At 38.6% G+C, this 12792-nt stretch overlaps 1 protein-coding gene across 1 annotated transcript in view; it reads left to right on the top strand.

Moving 5' to 3' along the window:
- Nucleotides 1–1091: 1091 nt before the first annotated feature.
- The window catches only part of LRRC49 (leucine rich repeat containing 49), a gene marked incomplete at its 5' end in the record, with an annotated part of 35666 nt that continues 23965 nt past the window's right edge, over nt 1092–12792 (top strand). Inside the window, 2 exons of the mRNA XM_008941683.1 lie at nt 1092–1235; nt 5271–5332. Coding sequence (XP_008939931.1) covers nt 1092–1235; nt 5271–5332 — 206 coding nt within the window. The remainder of the gene's footprint in view (nt 1236–5270; nt 5333–12792) is intronic.

Genomic DNA, 12792 nt, shown 5'->3' with positions numbered 1-12792 from the left:
GAATCACTGAGAAATATGAGGAGCGGTAAACAAACCTAGGTTGTGTCAACGGAGAGATCATTTTTGCCTTTGTAAAACATAGTTGCGCTTCTAGAACCGAAAATTAAAACAAAGGGGCAGTAGGTATTTCTCCTCTTGATTTTTTTTTTTTTTTTTTTTTTTCCCACCTACTGTATGACCTGAACCTTTAAAATAGGGTGTCAAGTGTAAAAACCAACCTCAGGCAGCTGCTTGTGTATTGTAGTTTAGTCACTTTGATCCCTCGGTTTTTCTAATCGCAGGAAGCCGTGAGTTGCTGAAGAGTTGTCCTGGGGACTGACAAGCAAACGTGATCTGTATCCAAACTAGGGATGCTGCTGCTTTCTCTCCTGGCTTTTGAATGTGTCTTTCCAATGGTAGCAATTGTCTACTTGTAGAACTATTGTACGAGTTTCAATTTCAGAATAATTCCTTTCTTCTCCAGAGGGGTGTGGCAGATCCTTGCCCCTGATTCACAGCAGATTCCTGTCCTTGTGACCTGCTGGGTAGTCTGTCTGTGGACCTCCTGTAGGCAGAGCTGTGAATGCTGCTACTGCCTTTTTAAGAGGCGTGAGAGGAAATCCGTGCAGAGTTCTGTGATGGTAGGGAGGTAATGATGCCGCCTATTCTTGTACCATAGGTACCCCAAGATTTGGATTGTGTTTCAGTGCCTTTGCAGACAAATTAAGGATCAACTGTGCAAAAAATTTCTCTGTTTTGGCATACAGTGTCATCAGTGTTGGCTTAGTTTTATGGTGTCTGTGAGGTTGCTGCTGCGGAGCAACACAGCTCAAGTAACCTGATTCCTCATGGCAGAAAGGAAGTGGTGACTGATTTTGCTGCGGTATGACTAGAAAGATACTAGTGAAGGGAGTACTACGATGTAATACCTAGGAAAACTGTAGCTTGTTTGCAGCAATTCCTGACACCACGGTGCAGAAAAATGCACAAGCAGCACACTATTGTATTAAGTGTTTGTGTATACTTTTTAAAGAAAGTATGCCCTACATTTATCGTATTGAACAACTATATAAAGCACTCTATGAATGCTAATAACTATACCTCTTTTACAGATTACTAAAATAGAAAACCTCAGTCATTTGAGTGAACTGAGTGTGTTAAACCTTGCCAGAAACCTACTAACTACTGTAGAAAACCTTAATGGACTGGATTCACTCACAGAGCTCAACCTTCGTCATAATCAAGTCTCTGCTATAGTAAGGACAAAACTCTTGTCTTTTTTTCTCCTGTGTTTTTCTTTGTTTTTAATAAATGCATTATTACTGTAGATTATTTAAACCATAACAATGCTTCAGATTTGTGAAATGTTGTGTTTTCCTGTATGGCGTTGCTTACATTGTTCTGTTGCAGTATTTACTTCTACAGTATAAAGGTGAAACAAATAGCAATTGGGTCTTGGTGTTACTTTGTTTAAATGGGATCACTTGTAGCAATTCAAATTTGGATAGCTCATGATGGTTCTCTGGGGCCTGCAGTGTGATAAGCAGAAGATTCTGAAGACTGTGGTACTAACACAAACATGTCTGGAAGAAAAGTACCTAGATCTTGTTTCCTGGAAACAAACTGCCCCAATTTTTGTGGCTCAACTAACCTACATGGTAGTTCAGCTAAGGTAGTAGTCTTAAATTTCATTTCCTTATGAATTTCTCTAGGGCAAAGGCAGAGAAAATGGGAATTGATCTTAAAAGCAGAATTTCCTAAGTTAAGCTTTAACCTAGCATTACAGGTCTTTATGTTGTTAAAAATAAAGCTTTTCACTTTTCAATTTCTGAGTTGAAGTGCAGGTATAGCAAGTATGTTATTTGAACAAGTGCTTTTTAAAATGAGTCTACTTAAGTAGCTGTATTTTTCTGGCCCTCATAATTCCTTTAGTTGTTGGTCTCCTATTGCTGCCTTCCTTATCTGTTCTCCGATTTCTGCATCTTGTCATATGAGGAGTTGTTGGGCTTCAAAAATTAGAAGTTAATGCTCATTGTTGATTCAGTTACTGTACCTTCCCCCAGCATCAAGTATTTAACCTAGAATTCTCTCTCCCTTGCCTGTAGCTGCTGCCTTTTCACTTGTCTGAGGTGTAGTTTGTACTTTCTCCTTGCTTCCTGTTGTCACAAAGGGAGAGTCAGCATGAAATTTGAATTAGTGAGTTACAGGCTTGGATTCTGTGCTGGTCTCCATGTTGTAGTCTTTACTGGGCAGAGGTAGTATTTCAGGAGGTGATGTTCTGTTCAGGGAAGTACTCAATTTTGTCTCTATTGTTGGTTGGTTTATAGTCATGTGCTTTTTTGTTTGTTTTGTTTTTAACCCTGGTTAAATTCTAATGAAATGGTGTTTGGGGTGTGTGTGGTGTTTTATTTCTAATTGGGTGATGATTTTAGCAAATATGACAGTGACTCTTCTTCCTCTAGAGAAGGACTCTTGCCTCATAGGAAATCAAGTCTTTGGCATATATTATCTGAAACATAAAATAAATGCATGTCTCTTTCCTGAACTAAATTCTTTTGCTTATTTAAATAACATGTGCTGTCTCTTTCTCTGTGCACAACAATGTATGTGTATTTCTTTGCTTAAATTTAAGCTTATTTTTTGTCTAGTGAATGCTGCATGGCTTTTGTATTGAAATTCAGAATCTGCTACTATATGAAATTACTGAAAATCCAGGAATAGAGAAGGAAATATAATGTTATGGAAAGAATATACAGGTTATTTTCCGTGTTACTGCAGTACTTCAGTAGCTAAGGGAGAGGGTTTACATTTCTTTCCTTTAAGATGAAGTTTAGATTTTCTTACTGTTTGGGTGTGTGTCATTTTCATCATGATATGGTTATTATGTAGCATTAACTGCAAAATGTTCACTTTAAAGTTCATTAAAAGAATTTAGTTTCAGTTTTTGCACTGTTTTGGTTGCTTAGTTGCTATGACAACAACATTATGAATCAAGCTTTTTAAAACTTATTATTCTTTTGATTGCAAGAAATTAACCTCAATTTAAAAAAATTTACTGTCCCAAAATAAATAACTTTTTGCCTTTTTTCATGAACCTTCATTTTTTTCACTTCCTATTCCCCACACCTGTTGCAATTGCATTATTCCTGTGTAGGAAAGATTATATTCTCATTTGTCAAACAAAATGAGTTTCCGTACTGCATTCCATATCCGTTATATTAACTATTTAGAATTCAAGCTGTCCAACTAGATCATAGTTTGCTTGTGCATTTAAACATATAATGATCTCTTACAGTCCACTGGCCTTACATTTAGCAGTTTTGCAAACATTTTTTGTCTTTGAAGTATTCATTAGAGACTGTAAATCCTTGAATCTCAAGTATTTTTGTGAGAACACACTAATTTGTCCAAAGCGGTAGAATTCAGAAAGGCAGTCCTGAGGCTTGGTTTACAGCAGAATTATATCTTTACAAGATTGGAAGTATCTTCAAGAAGTCCTGAGTGTTCTGAAGAATACCTAACAGACAGCATAAATGATTAGCAAGTGTTGCATATGACATTTAAAAGCACAGATTTATACATGTAATGAATTATGGAATGTGTTTACTTTCCATCCAGTTGTAGAGTAGGTTCACTGTTATGAAGGTGGAGTACGTTTTTGTTTGAAAGATGGACCTGCTTGATTTATGTGAGGTATTAAAAGCTTAGAATTTTTGGGTTTGTCATCTGCAGCTTGATTGTAGACTTGAAGGAGCACTTGTCAAGGTGTTCACCATCTTTTAACAGAACTCCTGCCCTGTATGTCCTCTGCCCTATATGACTTTGTATCAAAACTGAAGTACCTGGAGGCTTCTTTTTTCTTCTTAATCCTACGTAAGGTGTTTGCTGTCATGCCTGTGAGACTTGCAATATATTTGACAGGACAGCAACATATCATGCTATTTATGGAAATCTGTCGTCAGGGGAAAATACTTTGTGTTCTCCAATGCAAAATTATTTGATTTTAAATAGTTGCTGTGTAAGAATTACTGTGTACAATCTTGTGATGCCTGTCTTCATGTGTGTATCTGCCTGTATCATGTGCACCCACCACCTTAAGCATCAACACTGAGTAGCCTTGGGACACAAGGGGTGTCGAGATGCATTTCTGTTGTGAACTCAAGTTTTCTATGGTCTGTTGTGGGACAATTCAGAAGAGCTCTGAATGAGGAGTTCTGCAACTGTGGACCTGGGCTAAGAAGTCCTGTTTGTTGCATACAGAGCTATGAGTCTCAGCAGTGCTTGTTAGCTCACATTCAGTGCTTCAGGAGCAGCTATATGGTTTGATTAGAGCTGCCTTGTCTTCATCTTCTTGGGTGGAATGAACTACTTTTGTTTCTGGAGTGTGATGTAGAAATGTCACAAATCAGATGGGGGGAGGAAGGGCCTGTAGATTTGATTGTGTTTTTTTGTTTGTTTTTTTGGTTTTTTTTTAGCTGAAAAAAAAAAATCAAGGTAGCGAGCCCTGTGGCACTTGCCCATGCTCTAAGTAACAGGTTTGTGTCCCCTGGTTGCAAATTGGATTATGCTCCTAGGTAGGATAAGGAGATGCAGACTTAAAACTGTTGGGTTAGGTGTGCAGTCTGAATGGTATATGAATCACTGTAGACTTTGCTGTATGAACCTTATGAATTTACATTTCATAAATGAGGTTTGATCTTACTTGATATGTTTCATCTTACCAATATTTGAGCTATTTTCTATTTCTAGGCTTTATGCAAAAGTCTTTAGTAGCATACCTTGAACTTAAAATTGCTCATTATGGAAACACATTCCTTCTTATAAATTTTAATTGTAAATGTGGTAGAGTCCTTCAGATCATTCTCTGGCAGAAGAGCCACTGCTTTTTGGTAGCGCTAACTGCAGTGCTTTATTGCGCTTCAAAAACCTTGTTTCAACATGGTCACAAAATAAACTTTTTTTACAGTGTGCGTATCCTGCAGCTTAAATGCTGAGACAGCACCTTGGCTTATTGCCCAAAATCCTGTTCAGAAATCAGCAGCAGCCTCATCCTCTTTTCTTTAACATCATTTGCTTTGCAAGTGATGCAGCTTGTTCTGCAGAGTGGATATCTGCACTGAAACACTCCCTTGCAGTCTGCACCAGGGAGAAATGGAAACTGCATGTTCGACAGAAATCAATGTTGCAGCAAGGTTATAGCATACAGAAATGACAGTGTTTCATCAGGCAAAGTAGAGGAGTTCAAAAGCTACTTTGAGCTACTGAATTTATGCCTCTATCTTTCCTTCTAGAAAGATGTGGATACTTTGCCCCGTCTCAAGCGTCTCTTCCTCAGCTTCAACAATATATCTAGGTAAGGGAAATACAGTTTGCTTCTTATCAGTAATTTGAAGTATGAGGTCCCTTCCAACCCCTAACATTCTGTGATTCTGTGAATGCAGATATGTTAGAGGGGAAAAAAGTATCAGATACACAATAGCTTGACTATGCTATTTTCTACTTCAAACATAAAAATTCTCAATTGCATTTGCATTTAAATGTAGTTTGTGCTATGAGTATTCCACCAAGAAACTTATGTTTTTGATGTACATCTATTATACTATTTACAATGATGATCAAAGTTAAAACCAGTTTTATAAATATTTTGTTTTAGTGTTAAACTAAATATCTGTTAAAGCAATGTGACACAAGGTACGTACATACTATATTTAAGATCACTGTATTCATGGAGTTAGACAAACTGCTGAGTCAGATTCTGCTTACGATGTTTAGATTATTTCATGGGTTTTTTGTCCATATATTAATAAAATCTGAAAGTTATTTCTTCTTCAAACCAGAAGCCAAAGGCAGAATAATTTGAATTTCAAAGCAGGGCTTCTATAGTTCCAAGTAACGAAGTGTGTTTTGTTACAAATACATGCAAATGTTTATCTTGTATGCACTTTTACACTTGTGCATTTTTTTGAGTCTGCATTTACACTAGTTTTTTTAATTTCTTTTTTAATTTTTTTTTAATTTCTTTTTTTAAAAATTCTCTGCACTATCTTTGGTTTGGAATGTCTTAATCACCACTAGCTTTTTTTGCATAGAATCAAATAATTTCACATTAGATATGGAAAAGATTCTTCATGTTCTACTTTCTGGAAGCATGCTGCTGTTCTTAACATAATCTGCTTTCTCTGTAAAATGTTATACTTGTTCAAGTAGCTATTACAATAAAAGCTTATACCATTTTAATTTGACCTGCATTAGGTTTTTTGCAGACAGCCCCAACCTAGTTGTCTGTGTTCCTCAGGTTCTTAAAGTCCCAGTGCAGTAGATCTCCTTAAATACTCACGGGTATTAGGCATTTAAAAATCAGAAATGAAGCGCAGGGATCTTTAATGTGCCTTTCTCTTAATTCATCTGCTAGAGAGTGGCTTAGTATTTTATCTCTCTTGAATAATTTCCAGAACTGAAACATGCCTTGTTTCTGTTTTTCTAAAAAATGTCTTAGCTTGGCAGGAACAATGAGAGCACTGCAGTAGCTGGCTCCCTTGCCATCCGGGAGCATCACTGCAGTCAGTGAATTTCTGTGTCTTTTTATGTACTTGGTATGTTATTGTGTAGCTTTCTGTCTCCTTTCTCATATTGTTTTATTTCATATTTTTACAGTGTTTGAAGAAGGAAACATGTCTCCATTTTTTCTGTGGGGTTTGTAAAGTAGGTTTCTCCAACTTCATGTGATCAGTAGCTTCCCTCTTGGTGGTACTTGGTATTTTTGGTTTTGGTTTTCTTGGATTATTGTAATATATTAATTGGGACTTCTGCTGAACTATTAATAGATCTAGTCTTTTTTTCATGCAAACTAGAAATACTTAGGACATCTATAATTTAGTTTTAATTTGTAGGTGGAATAGGTATAAAAATTCTTAATGTCAAATAAAGGATGTTGCTCTACTAAAAGTTTTGCATACATATGTGGGTAGGTAGGTGTATGGATTAGTTTTAACTCCTTATTTACCAGATATTATTTTAAATCAAACAAATGAAAAATTAATTTTGGTCATATTTAGATTGGGTTTCTGAAATAACCTTTTGTTGCATATAGCAGTTTTGAAAGCTAAAACCCCAATTAATTTCTGATTTGGAGTTATGTAGCAGATAGATCTTCTAGCAGGAAAATTATTAAAGTATGCTCTTGACCATCTGTGTTCTGATGGCTTGATACTGTTTGAATTGACTGGAGAAGTTATATGCAGCCATAACAACAGTGAAATGCTGAAGGTTCCTACAACTCTTCTAAATGTGTTGGGGTATTTTTTGGTGGGTTTGAGTCACTTGGCTAGCTTTACAGTGTGCCATATGGTAATTAAAATTTTCATCCTAGCAACAGCTGTGTCTTATACAATGGACTTTTCTTTTAGACTATCAAATTGATACACAGTTATTTATTTTTTCTGTAGGTGCATAGAGAAAACGTGCAAATTGAAACAAACAACAAAGTATATTGCCAAAACCTGGATTTATGTTACAGGTTCGTTAAGGTATTTTATTAGTTATCATTTAAAGAAAAGGCATTTTTGAGGCAGTGCTCCCATCAAAAGCTTTGATGCTTCCTAATTTTCTATATAGGCAAAGATCCTCGGCTCTTAAATTGATACAAACTAACATATGAGTTAATACTTGAGTAAAAGTTTTGGCAATGCCTTTTTGTCACTATTTAAGGCATGAGAATCTTTCATGGGTTCAGTCATTGGCATTCTTTTTCCCTCATGCTTCAGAGGAAGCCTTGGAATGTTGCTGCTTTTCTGCAGAGCTTTTAGTAAGGAAGAATGTATTGGCAAGATAATATAAGCTGAAATCAAATGCTGTAGAAGTTGATGCTGATCTGGAACAGAAGTCCTATGTGGGGCCTCAGCCCCCAAAAATTTAACAGTTAGAAACAGAAGGCATACAGCATTAATGGCTTAAGGTAGTATATATCTCTAGAACTAGTTATGAAAAATTGAAGGGAGATCCCATTTTGAATTTGTCTTGTGGTACTAGGAAAAGATTACTGAAACTTTTCTTCAGGGAAGATATGCCACTGAAATTCAGAAAGAGGATTATTGCTCATATATAAAAAATTTAAACCAGGGAAGACCATTTTTTAATCTTGGCACTGCTGTCCAGGTCAGCCTGATGTTGGCTTTTTCATTTGGTAAGGCATATTAGTTCAGGCTTGATGGGGTTCTGAGAGACCTGACCTAGGTAGAGATGTTCCTGCTTGTGTAGGGAGGTTGGACCAGATGGCCTCTAGAGGTGCCTTGCAGCCTAAGACATTCTATGATTTTTTTTCTAGTGATATGGGAAAAAGTTATATGCAGACTGAAAAGACATTTAGTTGTCATTCTTCATTTGATTGCTGAATTGGAAACCTGAGAGAAAAATTGTTCTTAGCCTAATAAAACCAAGAAAATGTTTTGGTTTTTTTTCTGTAGCAGAATGAAAATGTATAAATACCTTGTTAAATACTTGGACAAAAGCAGAATAAGGAGAATGAAAGGTTGACTGTGGTAACATCTGTTTTCATCTGTAGTCTAGCGGCTAAACGTGTTTTCTTCTTTGAGTATTTTTTGAACATAGAGTTCTGTCAGACTTAGTGAGTATGTTGCCTTCCTTCTCCAGAGCTTTCCCTCATGAAGGAACATGCTTTTAAAAAATCATTGATGCAAATGTACAGCGAAGGAACAACTGTCTTTCTAAGCGGGTAGGCTGTGAGAGAGAAGAGGTGCTCTTGTGTCCTGTTCTTGCGTATGAAGCGCAGAAGTGAATGCGTTTTGTTGGTGGGGGTTGAGCTTACCCCACTCCAGCATACTCTACTGCTTAGTGATCGCCGTGCTGAAGTACAGCGTAACAAGGAAGGCAGGGACAGGGCAGCTGAAGGCAAGGGTTGAAATCACATCTGTGGTACTTATCTGTGTGATCATACAAGTTTGTGGGACCACATTTCGGCTTTCTTTGCTGGAAGAAAGATTTTAACTGATAGAAGTTGTTTTACTGATTGAGCTGCTCTGTTTTTTTCCAGTGAGCCACATTACATGGTAGAACTGTTTTATGACAGTCCTGATGTTAGAGAAACATGCACTTTTTTCCAAAGGTGAGGTACTTGGGGTTTTTTTCCATGTAAGGAAGAATTGGGGTTTTTTATAAATTGCTGAGCCCATTGCTTGGAAAAGAAGAGGAAAAACAAAAATCGATTTACAGAGGAATGTGCTTTTGCATTTCACACAGCTGTGAGGACATGGTGGTTTCTAAGCAGAGCACTGAGAGCCTTGGTGAGTTGCAGTCAGGTGGCTCTTCATTGAAAAGGGCACTATGCTCTGCTTTGAAGAGCTGAAACACTTGAAGGAGATGAAAGTGTCCCTCTCCTAGCTTGTCACAAAACACTGAGGTCAGCTATAGCAACAGACTTCTCTTAGCTTCTGCTCTTCCTTTTAATGCACTGGCTTAGTGGGTGTGAGTAGAAGGGCATCTGTGTTGCTCTGTGTGTGTCTGAGTGCTGAAGTGTTTGTCCAGATCTCTCCTGCAGCAAGAGGGGATATCTTGGGCTCTCTGAAACATAATAAACTCAGTTAAAACATGGAATATCCTCCAGCCTACTTAGATGTATCAGTGACCATTGAAAGTGATTGTCCCACTGGACTGGGCACTGGTGAGGCTACCCCTCGAATCCTGGGTTCAATTTTGGGTCACTCACTCCAAGGAGAGTGAAGAGCTGAAGTGTGGCCAGAAAAGGGCAATGAAGCTGGGGGAGCACAAAATTGGTGAGGAGGAGCCAAGGGACCTTGGGTTGTTGAGCCTGGAGAAAAGGAGGCTCAGGGGAGACCTTCTGGCTCTTGACACCTCCTTGCGAGTGGGTTGAAGGTGCGTGGGGGTTGGTCTATTCTCCCAAGGAACAAATGATAGGACAAGAGGAATCGGCCTCAAATTTGCACCGGGGGGGGTTTTAGGTTGGCCCTGAGGAACAATTTCTTCCCCACAGGGGTTGTGAAGCCCTGTCCCAGGCTGCCCAGGGTGGTGGTGGAGTATATCTGGTGCTGAAGGATATGGTTTAGTGATGCCTTGGCAGTGCTGCATAATGGTTGGACTTGATGATCTGAAAGGACTCTTCTGACCTAAACATTTGTATGATTCTATGAGCCTGTGCTCTCATATGAGGAAAATGTGTGTTTGCATTCCCTCTAGCAGAGGGGAGAGTCGCATGCAAGACTGAGCATTCACACAAGGTGTAAAACTGATCTATTCTGAGAAGATTTTGAGAAAGCAGTTTTGGACAGTTGTTTTGCCAATGACCAGGCCTAACAGGAATGACACAACCAGCAGGAAGAGAATCCAATACGCAGACTGTATTGTAGACACAAACGTTATGATATGAATGACTGCTGGGGGTACAAACAGATCAGTCAGCTGGTACATAAACGACAGCACGCCCAGCAATCCCACAAAAGATGTGACTCAGCCCACAACGGGCGGTATAAACAGTGAACTGAGGTTTCCCATAGTTGGCATGGGAAACAGCCAAACCAGCAAGTTAAATGCGTAAGAAAAAGGTGCCCACATGGCAACTCTCACCCGATCGGCCTGCGTTTGCAAAGGCCTAAACAGACCAGGGCCCAGCTCCAGGGAGAGTCAGGAGGTCTGCCCTGAACCAGGAAGCTCTGTGGAGTGCACTCCACTCCACAGACAGACACTCCTGACTCCCTGCAAGTGGTCCCAGCTTTTAGCCCCAAGCGGGACACCTGACCTTTGTCAACTCATTGTGGGACCCCTGGGGCTCATTTCCCTTATGGCTCTCCCTGCAGGGCCGGCCGCACCCTGGGGGGAAGCTATAAGGCAAACTCACCACCTTCTAATGAAGGGCTGTGGGAATCACCCATATGTCAACCTTAATTCGGCGGCTCGGTGTTCAAACCCCAGCATTTCAACAGTTTAGCCCAAATTCACAACTTGTTTCTGCATTGCTGAAGCTACCATTTCAACAAAGATAAATTCATCTAGGAAGAAAGAAGGACAGGGAAGGAGAGGTGTATGCTGTAGTTTGGTGGAACTCGTGCAGGGGAAGGTCTTATGGAAAGAAGTAGAGATTCCACTGAATAAGATGGTCTGAGGGAGGCTTAACTGCTTTATTTCATGATCAGGTTAAAGACTCCTTTGTGGGGAACAGAGGCTAGGGAGAGCATTGAGCTGTGGCCTCCAATTCCCACAAGGTGATCCCCACTTGGCACTGTCGCAACAGTGTGCATGCTGGAAAGCAGACAGAAGCTTGGGTGTAAAGTATGCAGCCTGTTTGGGGAGTGTATTATATTAAAGCCTTGCTTGGTTTAGGACTGGGATGTCAGTGTGTCAAGTACAGTGTACCAGGTTTTCTGTACTGCATTTCTAAAGCTCTGTTTTTCACATGTATATACAAAGATTTGGGAACAGACCTGATTTGCACTACTGTTCTGCTCTAAAATGGAGCCGCTAATAGGGCAGCTAAAAGCAGGATAAAGCAACCAGATCTGTTTTAGCTTCAGAATGAATGTTCTGGTGTGCTGAACTACTAAAAATTTCAAAGCATAGCAGTATGTGTAAGTGGAATGTCTTGAAAACACTAGCAAACTTTCAACTTCTGACATTTCCTGAAGAGACTGGTTTTCTTAAAAATGTGTAAATCATATGTAATGGTAGTACTGTTTGGCAAAATATTTAGTGGGAAGTGCTTGGAGTAAATATGTTCAAGGCTTTTAATAAATACTTTTACTTTATTTGAAACTTAAGTTTGAAGACCAGAATATTTTTATTTATCAAGCAAATCTGTTCTAGCCCTATGGAAATTCAGTTGTCTTTTCTGATGTGTTTATGAGTTAGCTTTACTAAATTCTGTGTCATTTGGGAAGGTTATCTTTTATACGTATTTCAAGTAATATGTTGACCTGATCTTCCAACAATGTGGTTACACAAGCTCCTCGTGGAAAGGAAACTGGATCACAAAAGAAAAGCAGAAAATGATAATCAAACTTGACATCTTAACCACGTGTACAAACCACCCAGTCTTTGGGTGTGCTAAGCACCTTCACTTAGCTTGTTTTCTGTCAGGTCTGCTGTGCTTCTGACACACAAATACACCATGTTGGTATCTAGGCCTTTCTTCCTCTGGTTGAGACTGATTGCTATTTGATGATACTATTTTTATACTTCCATCTATATTTCTTTTTGTTGTTGTTGCAGAAATTGTTTCATCTAATACCTAGAATTTTTCAAGGATAATTGATTTTTGTAACCTGACATTCTGGTAGATCTGAAGCCCTGTGCTTCAGGAGTGTTAGTCCTTAGCAGAGTGTTGTATGGTTTCTTGAAAGTTCAGTGATACTGATGAGAAAGTTTATTGCCACTATTTTTTTTTTTTTTGTGACAGTCTTTAATATGAGCATTTGTACTGCATACAATTTCTGATCCCAAGTTCAGCGCACACCTAGGTTCAGTATCCTTCCAAATATTAGTGGAGGAAGACTCTTTCTGCCACCAAGCAAGAGTGAGAACTGTAACTGATTGATGTGATCAGTAAGATTGTCAGAATATTTATAAAATGACAACAGTTCCATATTTTCCACTTAAGAAATAGTATCTTATTTCAGAATGTCACTATTTGTTCATCTAGTAAAGGTAATATTTTCGTGGTCATTGATTCCTTTGTCATTTTCAACTTAATACTCAAAAGTTTAACTTTTTAACTTTATTCTGAAAAGCACCAAGTCAAATTATTTTGTACTTCCCACTTGAATTTACTTAACTTCATAACAGAGACTT

Source organism: Merops nubicus, unplaced genomic scaffold (genome assembly GCF_000691845.1).
Source record: "Merops nubicus isolate BGI_N331 unplaced genomic scaffold, ASM69184v1 scaffold8416, whole genome shotgun sequence".
Lineage (NCBI taxonomy): Eukaryota > Metazoa > Chordata > Aves > Coraciiformes > Meropidae > Merops > Merops nubicus.
This window is presented reverse-complemented; position numbering and strand designations above follow the sequence as displayed.